General features: G+C 34.8%; 2 protein-coding genes across 2 annotated transcripts; both read right to left on the reverse strand.

Moving 5' to 3' along the window:
• Positions 1 to 1,730: 1,730 nt before the first annotated feature.
• On the reverse strand, positions 1,731 to 7,076 carry gja1b (gap junction protein alpha 1b). Its single transcript, XM_056480796.1, has 2 exons — positions 6,937 to 7,076; positions 1,731 to 4,484 (listed from the first exon to the last, which is right to left on the reverse strand). Exon 2 carries the CDS (start codon positions 4,466 to 4,468, stop codon positions 3,323 to 3,325), a length of 1,146 nt encoding a protein of 381 aa, XP_056336771.1. The 5' UTR covers positions 4,469 to 4,484; positions 6,937 to 7,076; the 3' UTR covers positions 1,731 to 3,322.
• A 945-nt stretch (positions 7,077 to 8,021) lies between these two features.
• Positions 8,022 to 15,189, reverse strand: gja13.2 (gap junction protein alpha 13.2). The gene is made up of 2 exons (XM_056480797.1): positions 14,985 to 15,189; positions 8,022 to 9,990 (listed from the first exon to the last, which is right to left on the reverse strand). Exon 2 carries the CDS (start codon positions 9,959 to 9,961, stop codon positions 9,128 to 9,130), a length of 834 nt encoding a protein of 277 aa, XP_056336772.1. The 5' UTR covers positions 9,962 to 9,990; positions 14,985 to 15,189; the 3' UTR covers positions 8,022 to 9,127.
• Positions 15,190 to 25,334: the final 10,145 nt, after the last annotated feature.

The raw sequence follows: 25,334 nt of genomic DNA on the forward strand, positions 1-25,334 counted from the left end.
CAGTGCTCAGCATATATGAGTACACCCCATTTTGAAAAAATTTTTTTTTCCATTTCTCAGTGAAAATGGGTTATATATAGTTGATGTCAGAATTATGACCCCCCAAATCCCCCCCAACACCGCCCCCCCAAGTGCGGTATTTTGTTTTATTTCGGCTAGAATAAAATCAGTTTTAATTTTTAAAAAACCATTTTAAGGTCAAAATTATTTGCCCCTTTAAGCTATATTTTTTTCCATAGCCTACAGAACAAACCTTCGTTATACAATAACTTGCCTAATTACCCTAACCTGCCTAGTTAAACTAATTAACCTAGTTAAGCCTTTAAATGTCACTTTAAGCTGTATAGAAGTGTCTTGAAAAATATCTAGTAAAATATTATTTACTGTCATCATGGCAAAGATAAAATAAATCAGTTATTAGAAATGAGTTATTAAAACCATTATGTTTAGAAATGTGTTGAAAAAATCTTCTCTCTGTTAAACAGAAATTAGGGAAAAAATTAACAGGGGGACTAATAAATCAGGGGGGCTTATAATTCTGACTTCAGCTGTTTATTGGTGCATTTGAATGAAGCAGATTTATTAAACAGATATATTTACATACATACATAGAAAGTCCATATACATTGCTCAGCATATATAAAGTACACCCTTCACAAATCTTTTAAGTTCAAATTTTAATAGGAAGCTTTACAATATTATATTTGAGCATATACGTTAGATTAGTCAGTACTAAAACCAAATCTGGACCATATCTAACAAAATAACTTACGATAACGGTCCAAAAGCTAGTACAGCCAAATTTATGTTAGAGAAAAATATTAAATACAAATTTAAAAAGAGGAAAAATCAAGAGAAAAATTGAAAAATGTAGTTGAAATTTTGTAGGTTGTAATTTTTTTTTTGCAATTTCTAAATATGTTTGGTGACTAAAATATTATTTTAATAAATATATCTGTTTAGTAAATCTGTTTTGTTCAAATGCACCAAAATACATTGCCTATATTCACTGAGAAATGGATACAAATATTCATTTTCAAAATTGGGTGTACTCAATTATGCACTGAATATACATACATTCAGAAGGCTTCAAGGCCTATGTTTTGCACCAGCAGACTCCTATATCTTTTCTGATGAATAACTGCAGAATTTATCAGTTTAGCCTCTGTTATATGCAATAGCACTGTGTGATAAATCTGGTTTAAAAAGATCTGCATTAATTAGCACTAGATCAAAGTCTCCTTTTTTACGTTTTTTCGCTCTAGCCACATGTGGTCCACAGACTCGGCCCAGGCATATGGTTTTATTTAGCTTTGTGGAAAGGTTAAATAGGAAACTTGGATAAGAGAAAAGGCACTGAATCTTTTTATATGATCAAATTTTGAAAGTTTCTGGGGCATTTTAAAACATACATGTAAAAACTTATCAGTGTTTTGCTTTGCGAGTCGGTCTTGGCGTAGACGGATCTTGGCCGTTACACTGCGTTTGTCTCTATTGCCTGTTTAAACACAGTGGTTTGTGTAGGGCTAATTCTCTTGGATAAAAAGCCTGCACCAGACTCCTTTAGATACTGGCACCAGACAAATTGCAGTGCTTTTTTTTTTTTGACCGTGAGCCTCTGGTTGGGTGTAAACAAAAATACAGAAATGAGTAAGTGTATATTGGAAACACAGTTTGAGCATTGGTGTGGGCATTTAAAAGAGCATGACTGAGACACACAAATACAAAAATGACAAAGAAAAAATCTTTATTGGTTAAATTGCTTTTTCACAGATTTGATTAATGTCCGTTTTTGTTTGTGATTGCTCGGTTTTTCCACTGTCATGCACACGGTACAACAGCGGATTCCCATTACATCAGTTTAAACCCAAATTTGCACTATTTACCAGATGCACAATCTTGCCTTAGCCACTCAACGTCCCAAACCCAAGGATTCTGTGAGAGCACTGTTAAAGTGTAGTGATTTTTACGCCTCGTAGTGTGTTGTAAAATAAATTAGTTACGTGCATAACAGAGAACTTTTCGTCATTTTTTTGCATCAAATAACACCCTAGCCAAAATCTCAGTGCAAACACCATTGTAGCTGAAAAATCCATGAGCCTCTGCAAATGAGTACCAATATACTATGATGCACAATTTGAAGAATCAAAACAAAGAATGTCCATAATGAAATTTCATCTACTAGTGTTTGGTAGTTGTGGAGCTACGCTGGCATATATCTCTTAATATAACTGACTAAATATTAGTCCAGCTCTAAAAAAGCAGTCTTCTAAAAAAAAAAACCTCACATTTGTGACATAGTTAGCTTGATTTACAGTACTAAATCTCTATCTCTCAAGCAGCAACGATTACATTGAGTTAAAAAGGTCATTCACTCCAAAGGTAAGACGTTAATTTCTATTCGTTCTAATTAAAAAAACTAATTCATTCCGTCTGCCCTCCAAAAAAAGGAAAATAAGAAATAAAAAAGAGAACAAAAATAAAGCCTTTCTCTCTCATACTATTCAGTAAAAATCAAAATGCAGAAAAAAAAGAAAGAATCAAGCCGTGTAACAGTGACAGCAGCTCAGTCCACATATAAGACATTTCCGTTTCATACCACCACCCAAAATACAACAAATATCATCAAATAACAAAAACCAACACCACATAAATTCAAAGTTTATCAGGAAAATGACAGTCCACTGTGATTAATAACAAAAAAACACACATTTGCTGATGAACGTATTGCTGGAATTTGGATTATTGTCAATAAATATGCACTTGGATGGTATTAATTATGTAGACATGACCTTGAGTAGTAGTCAATCTTCATCTAGTGGTGGATATCATGTTAATCTTTATGAATAAATAAATATTAATTCATGACTGTGAACACCCTGTTGGATTTGAGATCATGCGAACTATTGACGTAATAACCGGGATTGACTGTAGGGGGGGTTAGAACACAAATCTACACAAACTGTAGGAGTGCAAAGTGTTAAAGTGGAATCATTGTGTGGCATTTCAACAAGCACAACAAAAATCAATCACATCGCCAAGGCCTATTCTGGTGGGCTGAGTTGAGAGACGCGGTAAGTTCAGTGCCGCTTATCCCGGACTAGCCCCCTTGGCTGTTCGGTAGTTAGGGCATATTAGCTCTGCTAGTTTCAACATCATTATTAATGAATAGTACCTCCAGCAGTGTGAGTAATTTTATGTCTCTGTATCGACTAGAGTCTAGAGTGAGGAACTTGCGAGGATTCAGCCCCGCCCCCTCAGTACAGGAGATGAGCGCGTCTCATTGCCTGTGTCAGTCCTCTAGCGTTAGGATGTGGCACGGCTAGACGTCCAGGTCATCAGGCCTCGCTCGACTGCTCATGCGGCTGCTGGCACGGCTGCACGGCCGTGCATCTATCAACGCCAATGGCTGCAACTCATGCCCTGGCGTCAGTTTCTTGTGCTCATGTGTATCATCAGGGTAATCGAAGGCTTGTGCGTGTGAATTGGAGATGGTGCTGCCATTCTGGCCCAAGCGATTCTGTTCTGTGCTGTAGTTGGCCCAGTTCTGCTCATTGGCCTGCTTGTTGTAATTGCGGCAAGAGTTGGTCCTCTCGCCGGTGGCCAGTTTGTAGCCTGGAGGTGACATTGGCGAGAGCGGTGCAGTTGGTGAGGAGCAACCATTGTAGTAGGCGTATTTGGTCGTAGACAGTTCCTTCGGCGTGGGGCTCAAAGTGCCAGTGGGAAACTGTGAGTTTTGTCGGCTTTTGACGCGGTCCTTGATCCGTTTGAAGAGCACGTAGAAGAGCTCGATGATGTTGAGCAAAAGCGAGAAGAGTGAAACCACCAGCATAAAGATGATGAAGATGGTCTTCTCGGTGGGCCGAGAAAGGAAACAGTCCACCCTATGAGGGCAAGGCGTGCGTTCGCATGTGTACACGGCAGAGAGGCTGAAGCCGTAAAGGTACCACTGGATGACCAGGAAGACCACCTCACAGATGGACTTGAAAATGATGCTGAAGATGTAGGTGCGCAGCAGTCCACCCTTCATCTTCACCTTGCCGTGCTCCTCTAGGCCATGCTTGAACTTCTTGAGCTCGATTTTCTTGAGATGGAGCTCAACGTCACCGCCATCGTTCTGCACGGCCTTCAACTCCTCTTCTTTACGGTTGAGTTTCTCCTCCTTTCGCATCAGGTAGAAGACATGCGCCAGGTACAGGAGCGTCGGCGTGGACACGAAGATGATCTGAAGCACCCAGAAGCGCACGTGCGAGATGGGGAACGATTTGTCATAGCAGACATTCTCGCAACCAGGCTGCTGGGTATTGCACTTGAAAGCTGACTGCTCGTCACCCCAGGCCGACTCTACTGCTGTTCCCAGAACAAGGATGCGGAAGATAAAGAGTACAGAGAGCCAGACCTTCCCTCCGGCTGTGGAGTAGGCCTGCACCTTGTCAAGAAGTCTTCCCAACGCACTCCAGTCACCCATCTTGCGGGAGTTCTAGCTGAAAATAGAAAGCTCATATGTAATCAAATGTATTTAGACACTTTGGTGACACTTGAATATGTCTGTATGTCATCATATTAGATGCACACTATCAAAGTGACAAATAATTCTTCACATTATTTATTTTAATCAAACAGTGCATCACTTTTACTGCATTTATGAAGACAATTCCCCTTCAAGTTTATGCTACTATAATAGAAATTCAAATACATATATTAGTTACTTGGCTTTTTTAAGAAGTTGTAGCGATTATGTAATGCAAAAATGACATTTAAACACGTTGAAGTGTGGCTTAAGTGTCCATAAACTTATTTTTTTATCTGAGGTCACTGTAGACACATGATGAAAGTGTTAGTTTCAGCACCTGCTGAGGATGTTATTATGAAAATAATCATGAAAGCTGACCTCAGGATTATCATAATATAAACTACACCTGGCCTCGAATAACAAACATGTGGCTCCCACAAGTAGGGGTTAAGTTTTAGGTTGTAAAGAGAACTGCCAGAACTGGCTTTTGCTTTGTAAATTAAACATTCACAAATAAAAGCTAGCATGATGGTTTTTACAGCAAGTGAGTCATCATCCATTGATTAAAAAGATCTTAAATGCCATTTCAAAAAACATGACTAAGCATAGGACATTGCTTGACTGGAGATTTTAAAGACCCTTGTTTATTCAGCAAGATGTCCTTCAGATATTTCAGAGATGTTTAAATACAGAAAATAACATTTGCTTGAAATCTGAATTGAATTGGGAAGCACGTCTTTGATTAATTTCCCTGTGCAGCATGGAAAGTCAAATATCATAAGGAACTGTTTAAGAAGTTCTAAAGAAGTTCTTTCATGTGGTTCAGGCATGAAGAAGAGCATCTCTTCAATATCCTGGACAATTTGTGGGTCTCGTGGCACTAATAAAAAGTTTGAATGGGGTATGTGGAATGTATTTTAGCATAATTACAGTGCTGAAATCTGTAAGTGGGGGAAGAAAACAAGCACAATACAATAAATATTTTTTTTTCTTGTTTAGACAATAAGTGGGAAGAAATTACAGTTGTTTTTTTCTGTGCCACATTCGACTAAATCTTTGATTTGTTGTTAGGCTGTATAATAAAGTATAAAACAATGTTGCTCCAACTTTATATTAAGTGGACTTAACTTTTATGGGAAGCACAATGTACTTTTGTGTTCATATTGTATTGCATAACACTGTTGAGGTGGAAGACGGTAAGGTTAGAGACAGGTTTAGTAATATAGGTAGGTTTAGGAACGGGTTAAGATGTAAGGGATGTGTTAAATAACTAGAAACTAATTACACATGTAATTACATGCAGTTAATTTTAAAAAATATAAGTACTATTGTGGATGCTTAGATGGATGCTTAAGAAATATTGTGATTCTATCTGTGGACTCTAGCATGAGATATATGATGCATTTTGCTAATTTCTTTGTCCTGCGTGGAAAAGTACAGCAGGTCTGTAATGTAACCTTGAAGAACTGATATAAGTGAGAGAAAGCTATTGCTTAGTCACACTCTGCAGCGAACCTGTGTTTTGGATGACTGTCTGACCCTCTTGGAAGAGAATAATAACATCTTTAAATATAATTGGACATGTTTGTCTCCTATTAAGTGATGAAATTTTAAAATTGCCACAACACTACAGTATGTAAATACATGTGTGTACACAATAAGTGTATTAAGAGATTAGTTTAAATGTAAGTACATAGTAGCTAAGGCCACTTAGAGTGGCACCAAATTGTTTGTTACATTTATTGAAACATTCACTGAAGGAAAAAAAATATTACATTGATTACAAAAATTATGTAGAAATGTTTGAGAATTGCAGGTTAAAGTTTGTTATAATAAAGCACAGTGACATGAACTAAAGGTCTTAACAGCGCCTCCTCACGACGCATGCGAAACATCTTTTTTTCCGAAAAACGTTGTATTGGAATTGTTTAAAATAGGAAGAAAAATACTTATATTACATCTTATACTAAAACTAATTGTTCTAATTGTTTCCAGTAATTTTAATTTGTGTTTTCTTTTGAGGCTATTTTATCTTCATAAATTTCTCCCAAACACAAAAATTTATTTAATTTTTGTTTTAATTATCTACATGCCTTTTAAATTAACTTATTAATCTACCGATTGTGTCTTTGTGATATTAGACGTGAATAATAAAGGCCAATTCTAAAATATGATAGCATAATTTACGTTTTGACAAAAAAAAAATTGCATATGATATGAATCATATCCTGGCAATTCATAGAATTGTAAACGTCTTAACTCACTGAAACGTTGTGTAAAAGTTACGATTTACCATGAAAATGGCATATAAAACTTTGCAGTTATTTAAAAGTTACTCTCCACTGTTGTGCTATGTATATTAGTGCCTCAAAGCAAGAAGAAAAAAGTTTTGAAAAGTTGTAAGACTGTCAGTAAAAACTTACCTGGACAGAAGTAAAGAGTGGAGAGCCCTGTAGGGACTTACTCCGTCACCTCTGAAGTTCAGTCACCAAATCCAAGTACGCGACTATGGAGAAACTGAGGCACACTTGTCAAACTTTCCCTGCTTATAAGAGAGTCAGAGGGAAGAAAGTGGAAAGCAGACGCACAAAGTTTGGCGAAGTCACATGACTAGCGACGTCACGAGAGTTTTTTGGGTCCTCCTTGTACACTCGCTCACTTGATGAGTCTCCGGTTTATCAAACGCTTCTCTCGAAAACTTCGTGAAACTGTCGAGAATTTAGTCAATTACCTCATATAAATAAGAAAACTAGATGGTGGCTCAGTGGTTAGCACTGACGACTCACAGCAAGAAAGGCGCTGGTTCGAATCCTGACTGTGTCAGTTGGCATTCCTGTGTGGAGTCTGCGTATTTTCCGCTTGTTCGCGTGGCTTTCCCCCACAATCCAAAGACATTCGGTACAGGTGAATTGAATAAACTAAACTGGCCCTATGTGTGTGGATGAGTGATTATGGTTGTTTCCCAGTACTGGGTAACAGTTGGAAGGGCATCCGCTGCGTAAAACATGCTGGAGTTTGTAGTTCATTCCGCCGTGGCGAGCCATAATGAATAAAGGGACTAAGCCAAAGGAAAAGTATGAATGAAAGAAAACAAGTTGTAGCCTATACAATGGCAGTTCTGACTTAAAACTGAAAAGGCTGAGTGATAGTAGAATTGTATGGCACACAAGATTATGATTTTCTGAAATTAGTAAATACTACCGATCTTTATGTATGGCTATATGTTTATAGGAGGCATTCATAGACAGTAGGCCTATGCCTGATTCAATCCATAGACTTTATGTAAAGTTTTGATCCACTAAAATTTAAATATAGCCTATTGTTTAAAGTTTTACCTAAAAGTGTTGAACAACACTAAATATGGTCTTGGGACAATTCTGAAATACTTTTTTGATCCATTTCAAATGTTAACAACTGTATATGCGTACACCTGCGTATACTTTAGCACCTGGTATTTTCTCATCTTTTTTATTAGAAAGTTGTTAATACATATCCACTTTCATTTACGTTTGCCTTTGTTATCAAATTTTTATTAGAACAAAACATACTTAAACAAACATATTTCATGATTAAATGTCACTGAAATACTTTGGAGACGGACAAAAATGAGAAAATTACTGGCCTTGTAGAGACAGGAGTTCGGTTTAGTGAGTGCGACTCAAGCAGTTGTACCGCCATCTTGTGTTCAGTTAGCAAACCTTACAGTTGACAACATTTGCAACATTGTAACATTTGCAGCAAAAACGTAAAACATAAATGCACAGAGAAAGTATATGTTAACATTATATTGAATTAACTGTTTATATTTTCCAAAACAATGAACCACAGAGTTATGGGAGCATAAAATTATCAATCAATTATATTTTAAATGAGGAAAATAAACATGCGCCAAGGACGTGACCAAAAAAGAATGCGAGTATACAACATACTTTGTAGAAATTCTGTGAATTAAACGGTACAACCCAAAAGAAATAATGCTAATTTAAAAGATAAGAGTTGTTTTTCTGTAGAACAAAAATTGTTGATTTTGTTTTATCTGACATTTTTGCATTTATGAGGGAAAAGCTTGGTTATGAATGTGACAGATGTGAAATTGCCACTTGTGTGACTTTGGTAAATCAAATAGAGTTCTTTGAAAACACTGACAGAGACATTCCTGTACTGTAAAATACAAGCCTACACAAAAAGGTTTCACTATTTTGGTAAAAACTTAATTTTGTTACATGGGTTGACAATGGAATCGCTCCATGTTTAATAAAGGAAATTTATTGCTGAATAAAGTATAATTATGTATTTCTGCCCCTTAACACGTGCTGATTGGTTCTAACCAAGTCTATTTCTTGAATTAGTTATGAAAACTCAAAGACGTCACGTTGTACTGGCCGGTACAGACATCCAGTCTCCACGCTGGAATTTACACAATGATTTCATGGCCGTGACGTAGCTTCAAAATTCATTTTCAAACCGAACGAATTTGCTTGAAATGACGCAAAAACAACCAATTTGCACTTCTTTTTGGTGAAGAATATGTGTCCTAATAGTGTTTTTAACAATGTGGGACACAAATATGACTGACAACATCTCAAAAAATAGGTTTTGGTGTTTCATGACCCTTTAAGCCTCAGGTTTGGCTGCATCCACACTGCCTTTTCTTTGACTCCACTTGTTCTGAATGGCCATGTTAAACTCATTATGCCTCATCCCATTCATAGACTCAAGTTCTGTTGTGAAATGCCCCGGATAACGAGATTCGCCATCATACATTGCTTGTCTACACTTCTTATTTCTCCGACTGATCCTCCTACAAAGCAAATAAAATATCTCCAGAACATTTAAGGCCAGAGACACGCAAGCCACCACCAGCATGAAGATAATAAAGATGCTTTTCTCCGTGGGTCTGGACACGAAACACTCAGCCCTCACACAGGGTGACCTTTCACAGATGAACTTGTGGTCAATGATGAATCCAAACAAATAATACTGTCCGACAATGAAGGCCACCTCTAAAATGATCTTAATGAACAGTTGCGTCAAGTAGCTACCCAACATACTTCCTTTAATTTCGACCTTCCCCTTTTCGTCAGTGTATTTCGGCGACTTTGCCATGGGATTGCTTTTGAGAAGTTCTCTCTGTTTGTTCTCCTGGTGGATGATGTGCACCACGTGCCCCAGATACACTAAAGTTGGAGTGGAAATGAAGATGATCTGCATGACCCAGAAGCGGATGTGCGAGATGGGGAACTGCCAGTCGTAGCACAGATTATCGCAGCCAGGGGTGTTGGTGTTGCACACTAAGTTGGATCTTTCGTCGCCCCAAACGTTCTCGGCTCCTGCTCCCAACACCAGGATGCGGAAGATGAAAAGAACGCTCATCCATATCTTCCCGATGACAGTGGAGTGAGACTGTACCTTGTCCAGTAAGGCTGAGAGAAAGCCCCAGTCTCCCATAATTGGTCGCTCAGTTGGTCAGGACTTTGCTAAACAGGAGATTTATAGTGAGTTATTGATATTTAGATACTGTCAGAAAGCATGATTGAAAATAGCATTTTGGAGTCAGTGGAGGGAACAATTTGCTGTTTGTTTCAACTAGGCTACGTATTTAAAATGAGCTGAAACTTAAATTTGTTAATCTAATTCCATCATGTTGTACCAACACAAATCGATTGTGTGGTGTTTCTTTTACAGGGAATAGCATACACTCTTAGAAAAAAATGGCACTATGTTGTACCAAGAAGGTACAAACCCTTGTCACTGTGGCAGTACCTTTTTATGGGACACAATTAAGACCTTAACACAAAGTAACAAATTTGTACCATTGCAGTTTTTACCTTTAAGGACATGATTTGTACCATTGGAAACCAAAATGTACGTTTGGTTTTTAAACTTTGGTACAAATCTGATCCATAAAGACCTTAACAGTGTCAAAAATGTGTACCAAACATTTATTAAAAATGCCGTAAATGTTTAGTTTACAATACCTATAGTTTTGTTTTACCAGTTGGGTAACACTTTATAATAACTACACACTATGAATCATTTATTAAGCATAAGCATCTAGTGAATTCATTATCTGTTAAGCATTAACTCTACATTAATAAACGTTAGTAAGCAGTTTATAACTGTAGCTACCAATGTTGTATTATTGACTTATAACCACATTTATAATGTGCTTAATAATTGTACTTTTATAATTTGTGACTGGTTGATTTTTCATTACTAAATTAAGAATCGCATTATTTACAAATCATTTGTATTTAAGAGTAGTTGGAGGTTTTTAAGATCATTCAGAATGAGTTAGTAAATGATTAATAGACTAATGAAATCAACATTTATATCTTATTATTTAGGCATATACTAATAGTTAATTTATGTATTAATAAATGCTTTATTAACTCAACTTCATGCAGTTTTGTGACCTAATCTAAAGTGAGGACTATTTATGCTTTATAAATCCCTTATAAATGACAATTAAAAGCTCAGTATCAAATGAACAATAATCTTTGCAATCTTATCTAAAAAGTAAAATTACTGTAAAGTTTAAACATTGCTGAATAACAGGAGTGTCAAAATACGACATTAAATTGGATAAAACAACAACAATAGAATAATTTAACAATATAATAAGATGCAGTGTTTAAACTGTACAGTAATTTTATTTTAGATAAGGTTGCAAAGATTTTTTTTTTACTTGACACAGTTTAATTTGTGCATCTTCAAATGAATAGAAATGAAAGAAAGTCATTTATGTTATTATTTTCCTGTACATATTATAACTGAGCCTTTAATTGCCATTTATAAAGGATTTATAAAGCATAAATAGTCCTCACTTTAGATTAGGTCACAGAACTGGATGAAGTTGAGTTAATAAAGCATTTATTAACATGCAAATTAACTATTAGTATATGCCTGAATAATAAGATATAGAAATGTTAATTTGAATAGTTTATTAATCGTTTACTAACTCATTCTGAATGATCTTAAAAAAAACAACCAACTATTCTTAAATAACTGGTTTGTAAATAATGCAATACATAATTTAGTAATAAATAATTAATCATTAACAAAGTATGAATATATGATTATTAAGCACATTATAAATGTGCTTAAGTCAATAATACAGCATTTGTAACTGCATTTACAAACTGCTTACTAAGGTTTATTAATGTAGAGTTAATGCTTAACAATCAATGAATTTACTATTTGCTAATGCTTTATAAATTACTCATAGTGTGTAGTTATTATAAAGTGTTACTGATGATTCTTGTTTTAATATGGAACTTATTCATAAAATCACTTTGCCTTTCCAGTCATATTTATTTCCATAGGTATTGTAATAAAGGAGTTGTCCGACACTTATGTACATTTTTTATGAGAACAATTGTGTACTTTCATTTCAACTGTACCACAAGGTTTTCTGTACCATATAAGGTACAACTTTTACAAAGTTACCAAACTGTTCCTCAAGGAACATTATTTATACCACAGTGTGCCTTTTTTTCTGAGAGTGTAGTAGACCATTTAAATACACTTTGTGAATAAACTTAAGTGTTTAATGTTTAATACGCTTAAATTTGAAAAAGAAAAAAAGCAATAAGTTAACTTAATTCCGTCATGTTGTCCCAACACAAATAGATTGTATGAAACAGTGAATAGCCTACACGGTAAAAAGCGATTCACTGAAAAAGTGAGTAAACGCATTGCTTCAAATAACTAAGTCATTAAACTATGTACGCAATTATAAAAATTAAATCAACTTAACAGTTCGAAGTTAACAGAAATATGTCAGTTTTTTTTAAAGGAAAATTAACTTGTTATTTTTTAAGACAATGGGTTTACTCTTTTTTTTAAGTATTTGCTTTTTACAGTAGACCTTTAAAAACCACTTTGTGAATAAACTTAATTGTTTTATGTTCAATCCACTTAAATTTGTAAAAACTAACAAGTTAACTTGATTCCATCAAGTTGTCCCAACACAAATCGATTGTGGAACCCAGCATTTTTTTTTACAATGAATAGCCTATTTATATAGACTTGTATATAAATATACTTTAATGTTCAATACACTTAAATAAAAAACAATAAGTTAAATACATCATGTTGTGAAACCCACCCTTTTTTTTTACAGTAAATACACTGTAAAAAGTGATTACTTACTTAAAGTGAATAAACCAATTGTCTAACAGGTTGACTTTGCAAAAATTAAAAAGTAAACCCATTGTAACTTGAAACTGTTAAGTCGACTTAATTTTTAAAATAATTATGCTAATTGAACTCACTTTTTTAAAACTCAACTGATCCCTTTTTACAGTGTCAGACTGTTTTAGCATGTCTGTTTTCAAATAATTACTGGAATTATCACAATATTACATATTTGGTGCTTCATTAAGTCTATAAAATCAATAGTTTAGAAAACACACTGGAGTCTGGAAGAGCAAATTTATTTTAGTGACTGTCATTTTGCTATATACAGAAAAGGTGGGGAAAAAACCCCCCAAATATATTAAAGGTGTATTGGAAAAAGTGATTTGTTTACTTTTATAAAAAAAATACAATTTGCATAATTAATAATTTCAGTCAATTTGACAGTTCCAAGTTACAATGTTTTACTTCCATTATTATTGTAAAGTCCCAACTTGTTGCTTTTAAGGCAATTGGTTTACTCACTTTAAGTTACTAATCTCTTTCTACAGAGTAGCCTATTAGACCATTACAAACACTTTGTGAATAAACAAAAAAGTGTCTTATGTTCAATCCACTTAAATTTGTACAAACTAATAAGTTAACTTGATTCCATCATGTTGTCCCAACACAAATCAATTGTGTGGAACCTATATATATATATATTTTTTTTACATAGAGGCCCTAGACGTAAAAAAAACAACAACACTTTGAATAAACTATGCTCAAGGAATGGCCATTGTCACTCGTCACACATAAATGATGAAATATTTTCACTTCCCAAAAGTCTTAGGGTTCTTGCTTACTCTATGTCTTATTCTTAAAACTTAATCCATACTCAGCAAGTGGAAAAAAAATGGTGGTTTATGGTATTTGTTTGACATCCTGTAGACATATAAAATCACAGTCTATAAAAACATGTTCAAAATATTACATAAAGCTTTTTATTAATTCTAAAAGGATTTATAACATGTTGTGTGAAGTATCTTTGTTTATTGATGAAATAATCGGAAAGTTTTGAGGCAAAAATCCTGTTTAGTAATGGTTCTAAAGTGTTTAGATTTGATAAAAAATACTTGATATGATTTCAAAAGCTTGATCTATTAAAAATATTACAGTTGTTCTTTTTGTTAATTATGTTTAAATTATATTTATTAAGTGAGCAGTGGCTCTCTCTCTCTCTCTCTCTCTCTCTCTCTCTCTCTCTCTCTCTCTCTCTCTCTCTCTCTCTCTCTCTCTCTATATATATATATATATATATATATATATATATATATATATATATATATATATATATATATATATATATATATATATGTCCAACATTTAACTGTTAAAATATATATTTATGTTTAGTTAATTAAAAATTATTTTAGCTATCAATATATTTCATATTCAAGTTATAAAAGGTTTTAATATTAAACGTAGAAGTAATTACTGTTATAAAGTAACTATTTAAAATAGCTGTAATTCAAGAAAAATAATCTTATTGTCTAAATCTTTCTATTGTCTCAATTGTCTATCTTTTGAAAATTCTCAGTTTGGCTGGATTTACAACCTGTGAACAAATTTAGCTGATTTACAAATTTTGGACTGCTAATAACATTTCTTCTAAAAATAAAAGAGAATGTTTTGAAAAAATGACAATTGAGCAGTATAACAAAAAATGTTTAAAAAAGGAATTTAGAAAGCACAGAAGAAGAATTATGAAAGCACTGTTTGGTAAAATAATACTGATTTCAAATCAGAAAATAAAACATTTCTTATTTTAACATTTTGTAATTTTCTGGAGAGAAAAAAAATTCTATAAAAATATTTTAATAAATATTATAATAGTTTAATAAATATTATATTTATAATAGCAATATTTTATATATTTTAAATTGGGAAGAAACTTTTATCAGACCTTAATTACCTTTTAAAAATATATTAAAACACATGCATAATTAATTCACTAAATCCAGAGAAATTATATATAATAAAAAATACTATATTACATTTAAAATACATTTAATTTTGTCTTCTTCATTGTTTGAATATATTTGATATTAAGTTTACATATATTAAATACTTTAATAGTTGAAAACTGTTTAGCTTTTTACAATAGATTTAATACAATCAACTATATATTTTTCTTTTATAGTATTTAAATGACTATATATATTTAATATAAAAGTTGAATATATGCTGATTATTTATCTGTTTAAAGACTTTACAACTGTATCTTCTTCATTATTTAAATGTTTTTGACATATATTTTATATTATATACTGTATTTCCAAGATATTCTTACCTGAACAGATGAGTCCAAATGGTAATTACCCTGTTAAACTGCAAGGACTACTGAACCTGATTTTGAACAACTCATAGATATTTAAATAAATATGAAGACGATCCTGTAATAAACCTTTAGTATCGTTAAAACATGAAATGTCTGTTAGTTTCCGTGATGTCACAGACTCTCAGACGGGACCTGTTGATCAATCAGTCATCTTCAGTTTGGGAGCTCACATTTATCTGAAGAAACAGTGAAAGCTCCGCCCGAATATATAATGATGAAAACCAGTTTAAACCAGAGACATCTTCACTTCTCTTTTTCTGTTCTTAGTAGAAAAGCTTGCAATTAGTCAGGGCATGAATCTTGTCCCAATATATTTTCACAAACGGGTGAAACCTGGCTGTATCATCAATACTTGTTGTGTCACTAATAATGTCTATCATGTGGCTTGGCGGTGAAACATGAGAGTTAGTTGATGAAAGGTTGATGAAATTGAGCCCCAAAAGAAACTTAAATCACTACTTTGACCTTGAGAAGACTTGAACTGGAGTTGTTTCACAGAAATGATTCTTCCCTTCTGAAAAAAAAACAGCTTAAACCAGCCTAGGCTGGTTGACTGGTTTTAGCTGGTCAACTAGCCTGGTTTTAGAGAGGGTTTTGCCCATTTTCAGCCTGGTTTCCAGCCATTTCCAGCCTGGTCTTAGCTGGTCAGGCTGGAAAATGACCAGCTAAAACCAGCTTGACCAGCTTAGCCAGGCTGGGAGCCCAGCCAAAACCAGCTATGTACAGCTTAAACCAGGCTGGTCAAGCTGGTTTTAGCTGGATTTAGCTGGTCATTTTCCAGCCTGACCACCTAAGACCAGGCTGGAAATGGCTGGAAATCAGTCTGGAAATGGCCAAAACTCCTCTAAAACCAGGCTGGTCAACCAGCTAAAACCAGCCAACCAGCCTAGGCTGGTTTAAGCTGGATTTTTCAGCAGGGTTGTCTGTTTCTCTGCAGTAAATCTGCTTTGACGTAATTTGCATTTAATAAGGGGTTATGGAAATAAAAATGATTTGACTTGACATTTAACAACTGTTTACTCCAGAGGGACTGACCCAGTGAAAAATATATATTTGAAGAGTTTAGATGCAAAAAACATATCTATCAACCCTCCCATTTTTCCCGGGATTCTCCCGTATTTTCAGTCTTTCTCTGAAGGGTGGCAAATAAACACTAAAGAGCTGAGCCTCCCTATAAGCAAGCTATACTGCCGAACCACCGGGGGCCGCCCCTTGCTCTTTATTTAGGCATGAAAACACTTTGAAATAAATATAAAAATGGCGGGATTCCCTTTACTTTTCATTACAGGTGCAGTCTCCCCTTCATATGCAGTCCTCCAAACAGTCATATCGGTGCATGACTGTCAGCCGACGCACTCCATAGTGATAAATAGACGCTGTTTCCCAAACGGATTCTGTACACGCGATTTGAAGCGGAGCGAAAGTCTGGGTTTTGGGTGCATGTTTGAACAGACAAATACACATAATTAATAATAATAATAATATCTAAAGATGTCTATCTTGGTGTTTTTATCGCTTATTATGGTGGGCATATCCCCTATTTTAACATCCCAATGTTGACAGGTATGCTCTAAATGCTGTCTGAAATTTAGCTCTAAAATTAGCATTTTTATGTGTATGTGCAGAAATATCACTTTTATGTCAGAGAATGAGTCCTTTTCCTGTTCTTTAAAGTGAAATATCTCAACATAAACAAAGGAGGCTTAGAAAAAAATTAATTTTCAATGGAAATTTCAGACGGCACTTTGAGGTTTTTGCATCTGAATTATTTGTTTCTAAATTGATACACAACTAAGCAATATTTTTACACTGTGTGGTATAATTGATGAAGAGTGGCACTAAATCCAGAGAAACTATATATAAGTAATGCTATATTACATTTAAAACACATTTAATTTGATGTCCATTGTTTAAATATGTTTGATATTAAATTTACTTATAATAGATCATTGCTAAAAATTTGTGTAGTTTTTAAAATAGATTTTATTCAATCAACTATACATATATTTTCTTACATATTATTTAAATGGCTATATATTTAATAAACAACTCAAATATAAGCTGAATATTTATCTTTTGTATTTAGTTTAATAAGTTAGGAATTGTGGATGCTTCATAACAGTATAATATTGTTACAGCAGAGAATTAACATTGTGATTAGGGATGTCCAGATCCAATCACGTGATCAGAAATCGGGCCCAATCATGCGGTTTTAGACTAGATTGAAACCGGACATTACCATCAGCTCAGGACTCTTCTTTATTCTTTTTTTATGTATTATAAAAGTATCGGATTGGGTATCGGTATCGGTAGATACTTAAGATCAAATGACCTGTGACTCTTAATTGAGGGCAAAAAAACCTGATCGGGAAATCCCTAATTTTAATTATTATACGCTGTGAAAAATTATCTGAAAAAAGTCATGACAACAAATGTTTTTATGCGACTTTAACTTATTTCAATAAGTTAATCAGGTGTAATGTAATTTTTTTGTCAGTTTGACTTAAGTAAATTGACATGACTAGAAAAGTTTATTTGATTCAACTTAAAAAAATTAGGCAGCAATATATACAGTCTAAGTCAGAATTATTAGCCTGGCTTTGAATTTTTTTTTCCTTTTTTAAATATTTCCCAAATGATGTTTAACAGAGCAAGGAAATTTTCACAGTATGTCTGATAATATTTTTTCTTCTGGATTTGTGTTATTTCAGCTAGAATAAAAGCAGTTTTTAATTTTTTATGAACCATTTTAAGGTCAATAATATTAGCCCCTTTAAACTATATATTTTTAGATAGTCTACAGAACAAACCATCATTATACAATAACTTGCCTAATTACCCTAACCTGCTTAGTTAACCTAGTTAAGCCTTTAAATGTGACTTTAAGCTGTATAGAAGTGTCTTGAAAAATATCTTGTAAAATGATATTTATTTTAGGAAAATAAATCAGATATTAGAGATTAGTTATTAAAACTATTATGTTTAGAAATGTTGAAAAAAATCTTCTCTCAGTTAAACTGAAATTGGGGGAAAAAAATAATAAACTTGGCGCGAATAATTCAGGGGGGCTAATAATTCTGACTTCACACCTTAGAACATTCATTGGCCAATCAGAATCATTCAAAAACATTCAAATGCCCTATAGCATATGTGTGTTTATATGTGTTCTTGTTTGTATATCCCTACGGGGATTGAATGCACAGGGACTCATAGAGAAAACCAAACGTGTGTGTGTGTGTGTGTATAGATTTATGTGGTTTACAAGGACACGAAATCATATAATGACATGGGTATAACCTAGTTGTACTCTATTATTGTGGTTTACAGTGACATGCCTTGTGTCCCTGTAAATCACAACACTTGATCTGACTTAAAGCGGGCTTTTGACATTGAAAAGGGGTAAGGGTTTAGGGGTAGGGTCATATTATAAAGGTTTTTTACATTATAAAATAATTTACAAGCATGGAGAGTCCATGTAAAGCATATATACAAGTATGTGTATGTGTGTTCGTGTGTGTGTGTATATTATATTTAAGTAATCAGGTTTGATGGTGGATAACTCATTTAAAGTTGAGGTATTAAAAGTAAAATACACTGCAAAAATGCTTTTCTTAGATTTTCTATCTTGTTTTCTTTTCCAAATATCTAAAAATGATCAAATCAAGAAGCATTTTCTAGACAGGCAAAACACGTTGTCTATTATCTGCCAAAGGCCAACAGATGGCAGATTATTTTGCATGTCTTAAGGAGAAACTTATTTTTGGCTTCTATTACTGTTGAACTGTTTTGGTTGCCTCGAAAATGCTTCTTGATTTAACGATTTTTAGATATTTGGACTAGAAACAAGACAAAAAAATCCAAGAAAAACATTTTTGAAGTGTTACTGTAGTAAAATGTTTAAAACGAAACATTATGTATTTAAAATCAAGCTTGAAATGCAGTATTATGTAGGGGAGCAGCCGGAAATCGGTATTGGCCGATAATCACATTTAGTGACTCGATCGATTCTCTGTCTGTTTCCTTTCCTTAAAGAAGTAATGGATTTATAGGTGTGCGTTTTAACTTCTTATGCATCAAATATGCACTCCTAAATGTTCTTGATTGAGACATTTTGAATTCTTCTTCCATCATTTGCAATGTTTCCAAATTTCATTGTCATTTTTCTTACCAAATTATTTTATGTTTTATCTATAATTTTCTGCAAATCTGCTTCTGACCGTGACGTCTTCACACCTAAATGGCTATAAGAGACACGTTTAAGGGAATATATGCAACATCCTTAATTTATTATGTTAGGTAAGGAGAGATCGCCACTTAGGTATCATACTTTGAGGGAAAATGTGCTTATTATGTGCATTAAAAAGCTTGAAGCATCAGAATTGGCACTTGGTATCGGCTGCAAAAACCTTGATCGGAGCATCCCTATTCTTATGCATACCAGGCCAGTAGTTTGCAGTATAACTCTGTCAAGAAACACTGCATTGCTGTTTGGTTGTCGCACATCTTTTAGACTAAACATGCAATAAGCATGCACATGGCATCAAAGTTTTTTATTTTTTGCATGGAGACTATAAGGTTTTGATTGTTTGTGCTATCAAGCCTCCAAAACAATTGGAAATGATATATTTTAAAGTTGAAAATGGTGTTCTGTAAATGCCTCTCGCCTGAAACAAGTTTAATCCAATCTGTAATGAGTTAAATATGTTAAAAAAAAGTATGTTTTATATTTATTCTCTGCATAAAACTCTAACTTGGTCAAAACACTTGACACAATTGAGCTCCAAGTAAAGCTGAGTAATCTCCCAGTGAAAAGGAGTTTTATTTCTCATGGATTAAAATTCTTCTTTATTGTGTGTAATTTGTGGGAGAGTGATTTTGCGGACGGTTCATCCTAGAAATGAACTTTTAGCCTGTCTTGAGTCTCTGAGTAATCTTTTGCTTATTAAACAGACACAACTACATTTCATGTCATATGTGAGTTCCAAAAATGGGGACAACTTAGGGACAGCAAACTATTTAACTGCCAGGTAAACTGATGTAATAATCATTTTACAGTACATTTCAAAGAACTACTGTAATATTATAGATTTTAAATAAACCACATGGGTGACAAAAAGAAATAGTTTTTCAGAAGATGCAAAAGAAAGGTCATTGTACTGACAGAAAAAAACCCCTTAAATATTAACCTTGATAAATGTACTCCATTGTCATATATCCACTGTCATTGAAAACGAAGAAACTGGAAATGACATTAGAACAGGATCGTCAGATTTTTTGGCAAACTTAACATTTTAGGGAGCATGTACTTACAAGCTTTGATCACCCCCATATTATCAGTCCATTATTCTGTGGATTTAAAACAAAAATTACTGTAAATGGCTATTATTGAAGGAACCATGTGCGGCTAGGAGATTTTAAAGAAACCTCAATATCTGGTCAGGAAATAATAGAAAAGGGAAGTAAAGAGGCTTCCTATGAAACCATTGTTTCAGAATAATGTTTCCATGGACATTTGATCTCTATAAACAGATAGTTAGATTCATGATCTTACAGTAAGGTGCACATGGTGTTTTTCTTGCTTGCCTTCATTTTTCTACAAATTGAAGGTCTCTTTACAGTAAAGCCAATCACCATGATTGGAATGATAAAGCTATCATTATAGAAATCCATTAAAGATTAACGAAGATGAATGATGTACTTCACAACTCTAACAATAACATCACAAAAAAAATATATTGCTGGATTGCCCTTCATGGGTGTTGTACATGTGATGCAGAGCTTAAAGCAAAGATAAAAGCAATCAAAAATCAAGGTCAAACTACTGAACTTTTCTCTTACGTTTCCTTTTGAAAACACTATTGGTTGGGTTTAGGTCAGTGGTTTGTTAGGTGATCTGTATAATAAGCCTTGCCTTCTCATGGATGTGTTTCTGAATCGTACAACAAAACGTACCCTAAGTCAGTGGTCCCCAACATTTTTATCACGGCGGACCGGTCAACGCTTGGCAATTTTACAGTGGACCGGGTGGCTGGGTGGTGGTTTGTAGGTTGCTAGCCAACCAATAACCGTTTTTCTCAAAGGATGACAAGCTGACAAAACATTGCTGTCACTCTGATACAGAGTGTTAGTGTAAAAAGTTTTATTCATGGAGAAAATTACAAAGCACTGAAGTGTTTGGGTTTTCTGTGTTTGTCTGAGATAATTAGTCTTACCGAAATGTGTAAATTCCATACAAGCTGAATCTGATTGGTCAGTTTTTGTCACTTACCTCATGGTGCTGTCCTTCGGCATTCTTTCAACTGGGCTTGTCTGGAAGGCACGAGTGTTTCACGCCGCTTGTGTGCGCATGTCTCACACCACCATTGGAAAAAACGAATCTGCATAATCTCTATAAAAGACGTGATAAGCGAACCGCCCCTAAAAGGTCGCTGTCATTTGCAATCTCCAGCAGTTGATCTTCTAGCACAGACGTGCTGAATTCACCTGATTTGTTGACAAATGGGTTGCGGATCTATTCCTTGGCTGTTCCTTCACTGGGCTTTTTCCCCTTAGCAAAGAAACTTTCCAAAGATGTCTGTTTCCTACTCATTTTGCTGCTTGTGGGTTAAATTTGGGCGCTCAAGTGATCGAGATTTAAACGAGAGAATACGGCCATTTTTCAAAATAAAAGATCGTTCAGATTCAGATGATAAATCAAATGGATGATTTCTTGTGCGGCCCGGTATCAATTGACCGCTACCAGTCCGCGGCCCAGTGGTTGAGGACCACTGCCCTAAGTCAGTGGTTCTCAAACTTTTAAACCCGCAACCCCCATTGTAAGATCGTCAAGAACTCGCGACCCCCCACTACCAAAGCATATACAAACAATAAAAATAGCTTTTTTAAGCTGTTCACAATATTTTAACTATATTTACTATAGATTACAGGGCTTGAAATTAACATTTTTGCTTGGTAACACTGGTGCTTCTAACTTTAAAAATGTAGGCGCACCAGCCAAAATTTAGTGGCTCCCACCAATTATCGCACTGTTACTACAAGTTTTATAAACAGATTTATTGCATTTGAAAATCAACACTAATCAAAACTAACAAGCAAAAAAATAAATATGCATGCGTGAGGAAAATATGTCTCAATGAAATCCCGTTATCACAAGAAAAGACATTTTTATAGCATAATTGAGTGACCAAAAGATACACGGACGGATATCCCAAAAGATATCCCACAGACTTTACAGTGAATGCTAGTCATTTTCATAGCAGACTTGAAGCCAATGGAGGTCTTTTATCCACTCTTCAATAAGTATAGCTGGTGGATTAACATTCAGCACATGATCAGTAATCAGATGTGCCAATATTTGTAGCTTTAGGTGTTTCTAAGACAAAGTCTGTCAGTGTTGTTTTCATTCTCTCGTCTTCAGCGCTTTACATTTTCGCGGTTGTAGCTCCTGTCATCTGAAGACAGGAGGCGTTGACTGAGTGATTGACAGCTGATTTTAACCAATCATTCGTGTTCAGTTCTTAGCGCAGTGGGCCAATAAGAAGAGCGTGAAGGCGGGGCAAGCGTTGAAGGCTTTGTTTACTGCGGCAAGTTGACATGACAACAGTTTTAAACTGTTCCTGAGCGCTGCGTTCCAAGTACAAAGATGCATTCTGCCCGAATGTGTCCTAAATACTTTATGAATCAGTAATATCTTTTTAAAAATCTGAAAATATTAGCTTTCACTTGTAATACTGAAAAATATTTATTATAATCACTGAAATTACACAATTTTTAAATAACTCTCGCGACCCCTTGAAATTATTCTGCGACCCCCGCAGGGGTCGCGACCCCCAGTTTGGGAACCACTGCCCTAAGTAACATATTTCAGATTTGCAAAAACTTCTACAGCGCCCTATAGTAGACTGATTGTCTGAAACATTCAACAAAACATACCTGGTATGTATGTTTGTTCCCATTTGAAGCCAGCACGGTCGCTTAGTCGTCTCACAGCAAGAAGGTCACTGGTTCGAGTCCCGGCTGGACCAGTTGGCACTTCTTTGTAGAGTTAGCATGTTCTCCCTGTTTTTGTGTGGGTTTCCTCTGAGTGCTCCATGCGATATAGGTGAATTTCAATTAACTAAATTGGTCATAGTGTATGAGTGTGTGTGTGAATGTGAGAGTGTATGGGTGTTACCCAGTACTGGGTTGCGGCTGGAAAGGCATCCGCTGCATAAAACATGCCAGAGTAGTTGGCAGTTCATTCCACTGTTCATTCCATTTATTCATGTAAATCATTAGCTAAACTGCAACATGTTTGCCCCTAAACAATAGTTTGGCTTGATCTATTATTAGAGTTTCCACTGTTAATTTAAATAAGAACTTTTAAGTAGCACAACTGGTCCTATGAAAATCTATTAACCAACCTTACATTCCACATAAAGTTCTTTACATTATTCATTATTCATTGTTCTTTGCATCTTAAAAATGTTATAGTTTCACCAAGAATCCACCAAAATGGTTCTATAAGAACTGTTCACTAAAAGGTTCTTCTATGCCATCACTCGGGATCCATTTGTAACCTTTATTTTCAAGAATGAGTGTAGAGTCATAAAAAATGCTGTTTAAATTGATTTGTACTGACAATTACATAGCAGGTTGAACAGTATAGTGTACAGCACTGTCATTCATTTATATGGTCACAAACAAACAGTGACTGACTTTCACACAACTCTGACAGGAAGTCAATGAACCTCAAGGCTGTGGTGTGATTGGTTATAAAAGGTGCACATGATCCAAGCTGAAGGACCCTAAGCATGCACACTTTCAATTACACTAAAATATGTTGCTTCTATAGATTTAACCAACTACTTCAAATGAATTGCTTAATACTTTAGTTGTGTAAATTGCGATGCTTCATGTAATGTATTTCATTCAGTTATCCACACAGCATTGTGGCTTTGCCTTTTTGTCTGGTTGGTTTACTTCATGGCTTTTAATGTTTTGAAAAAGACTCAGTGATTAGCACTGGATCAAGTCCCGGCTGGGCCAGTTGGCATTTCTGTGTGGAGTTTGCATGTTCTCCCCTTGTTGGCGCAGGTTTCCTCCAGGTGCTCTGGTTTCCCCCACCGTCCAAAGACATGCGCTATAGGTGAATTGAATAAACTAAATTTGCCGTATATGTGTGTGAATGAGTGTCTATGGATGTTTCCCAGTACTGGGTTGCAGCTGGAAGGACATCCACTGTGTTAAACATATGCTGGAAAAGTTGGCGGTTCATTCTGCTGTGGAGACCCCAGATGAATACTTCAAATCACGACTAGCACGTAGACCAACATGATTCAGTAGCTTCCCAGGCTTGGATTTTAAACAACAGACACTTCACTTCTCATTTCTTCTAATACAAATCCCTATAACCCATTTACTGTTGCCATTGAGAAACATACACACACATTTGCGCAAAATGTGACAATTGTTTTATTTTAGTGGTTTGTGTCATAAAATCTACGTAAAGGGGTTCATCCAAAAAATGGAAATGTACTCAGTATTAACTCATCCTTTAGTGGTTAACCATTATGAGTTACTTTCTTCTTTTGAAAACAAAAAGAAGATATTTTGAAGAAAGTTGAAAACCTGTAACCATTGACTTACATAGTAGGAAAAACAAATACTGAGGAAGTCAACGGTTACAGGTTTCCAGCGTTCTTCAAAATATCTTCTTTTGTGTTCAACAGATGAAAGAACCTCTAACAGGTGTAGAATAAGTGAAGGATGGGTAAATGATGACAGAATGCTAATTTTTGGGTGAACTATCCCTTTAATAAAGTCAAGTGCTTTTTGGGGGTTTCCTACTAGATTTTGCCTACCCAAATTTATCATGCAAAAATGCAAAAGTTTGGTATCATTTTAAAGAAAACCCTTTGAATTTACATAAAACACTGTTGAAAGTGATTCAAATAATTGTATATGTTGTCTGTGTTATAATAAACCCTCCAAAAAAGAGGCACTTTTTTTTTTCTTTCTTTTGGAAACTCAAATTTGAATGTGTACCTTTTAGGTTCTGTATGGTCTAGGTTTCTGTAGTTAATTTTGGTGGTTCCTGCACATGTCAGTAATCAAAGAAACACATTTCTTTATCATAATCTGAGCAAAAGTTATTCTATTCCAACTAATGAGTGAATAGAACCACTTATGGGGGTATTAGGCCAGTACGGACCTTTACAATTTAAACAATGCAGAAGTAAATGACATCACGGGCCCGGTACCGGGTTCGCAGAGCTTAAGTCTTTCAGTTATGATAACTGAGGCATAAAATATAATCTAAGT

This window comes from Danio aesculapii, chromosome 20 (assembly GCF_903798145.1).
Source record: "Danio aesculapii chromosome 20, fDanAes4.1, whole genome shotgun sequence".
Taxonomy (NCBI): Eukaryota; Metazoa; Chordata; class Actinopteri; order Cypriniformes; family Danionidae; genus Danio; species Danio aesculapii.

What these genes read in the sequence shown, in the direction of transcription:
- gja1b (XM_056480796.1), bottom strand. Translation starts at nt 4,468, where the DNA reads ATGGGTGACTGGAGTGCGTTGGGAAGACTTCTTGACAAGGTGCAGGCC.
- gja13.2 (XM_056480797.1), bottom strand. Translation starts at nt 9,961, where the DNA reads ATGGGAGACTGGGGCTTTCTCTCAGCCTTACTGGACAAGGTACAGTCT.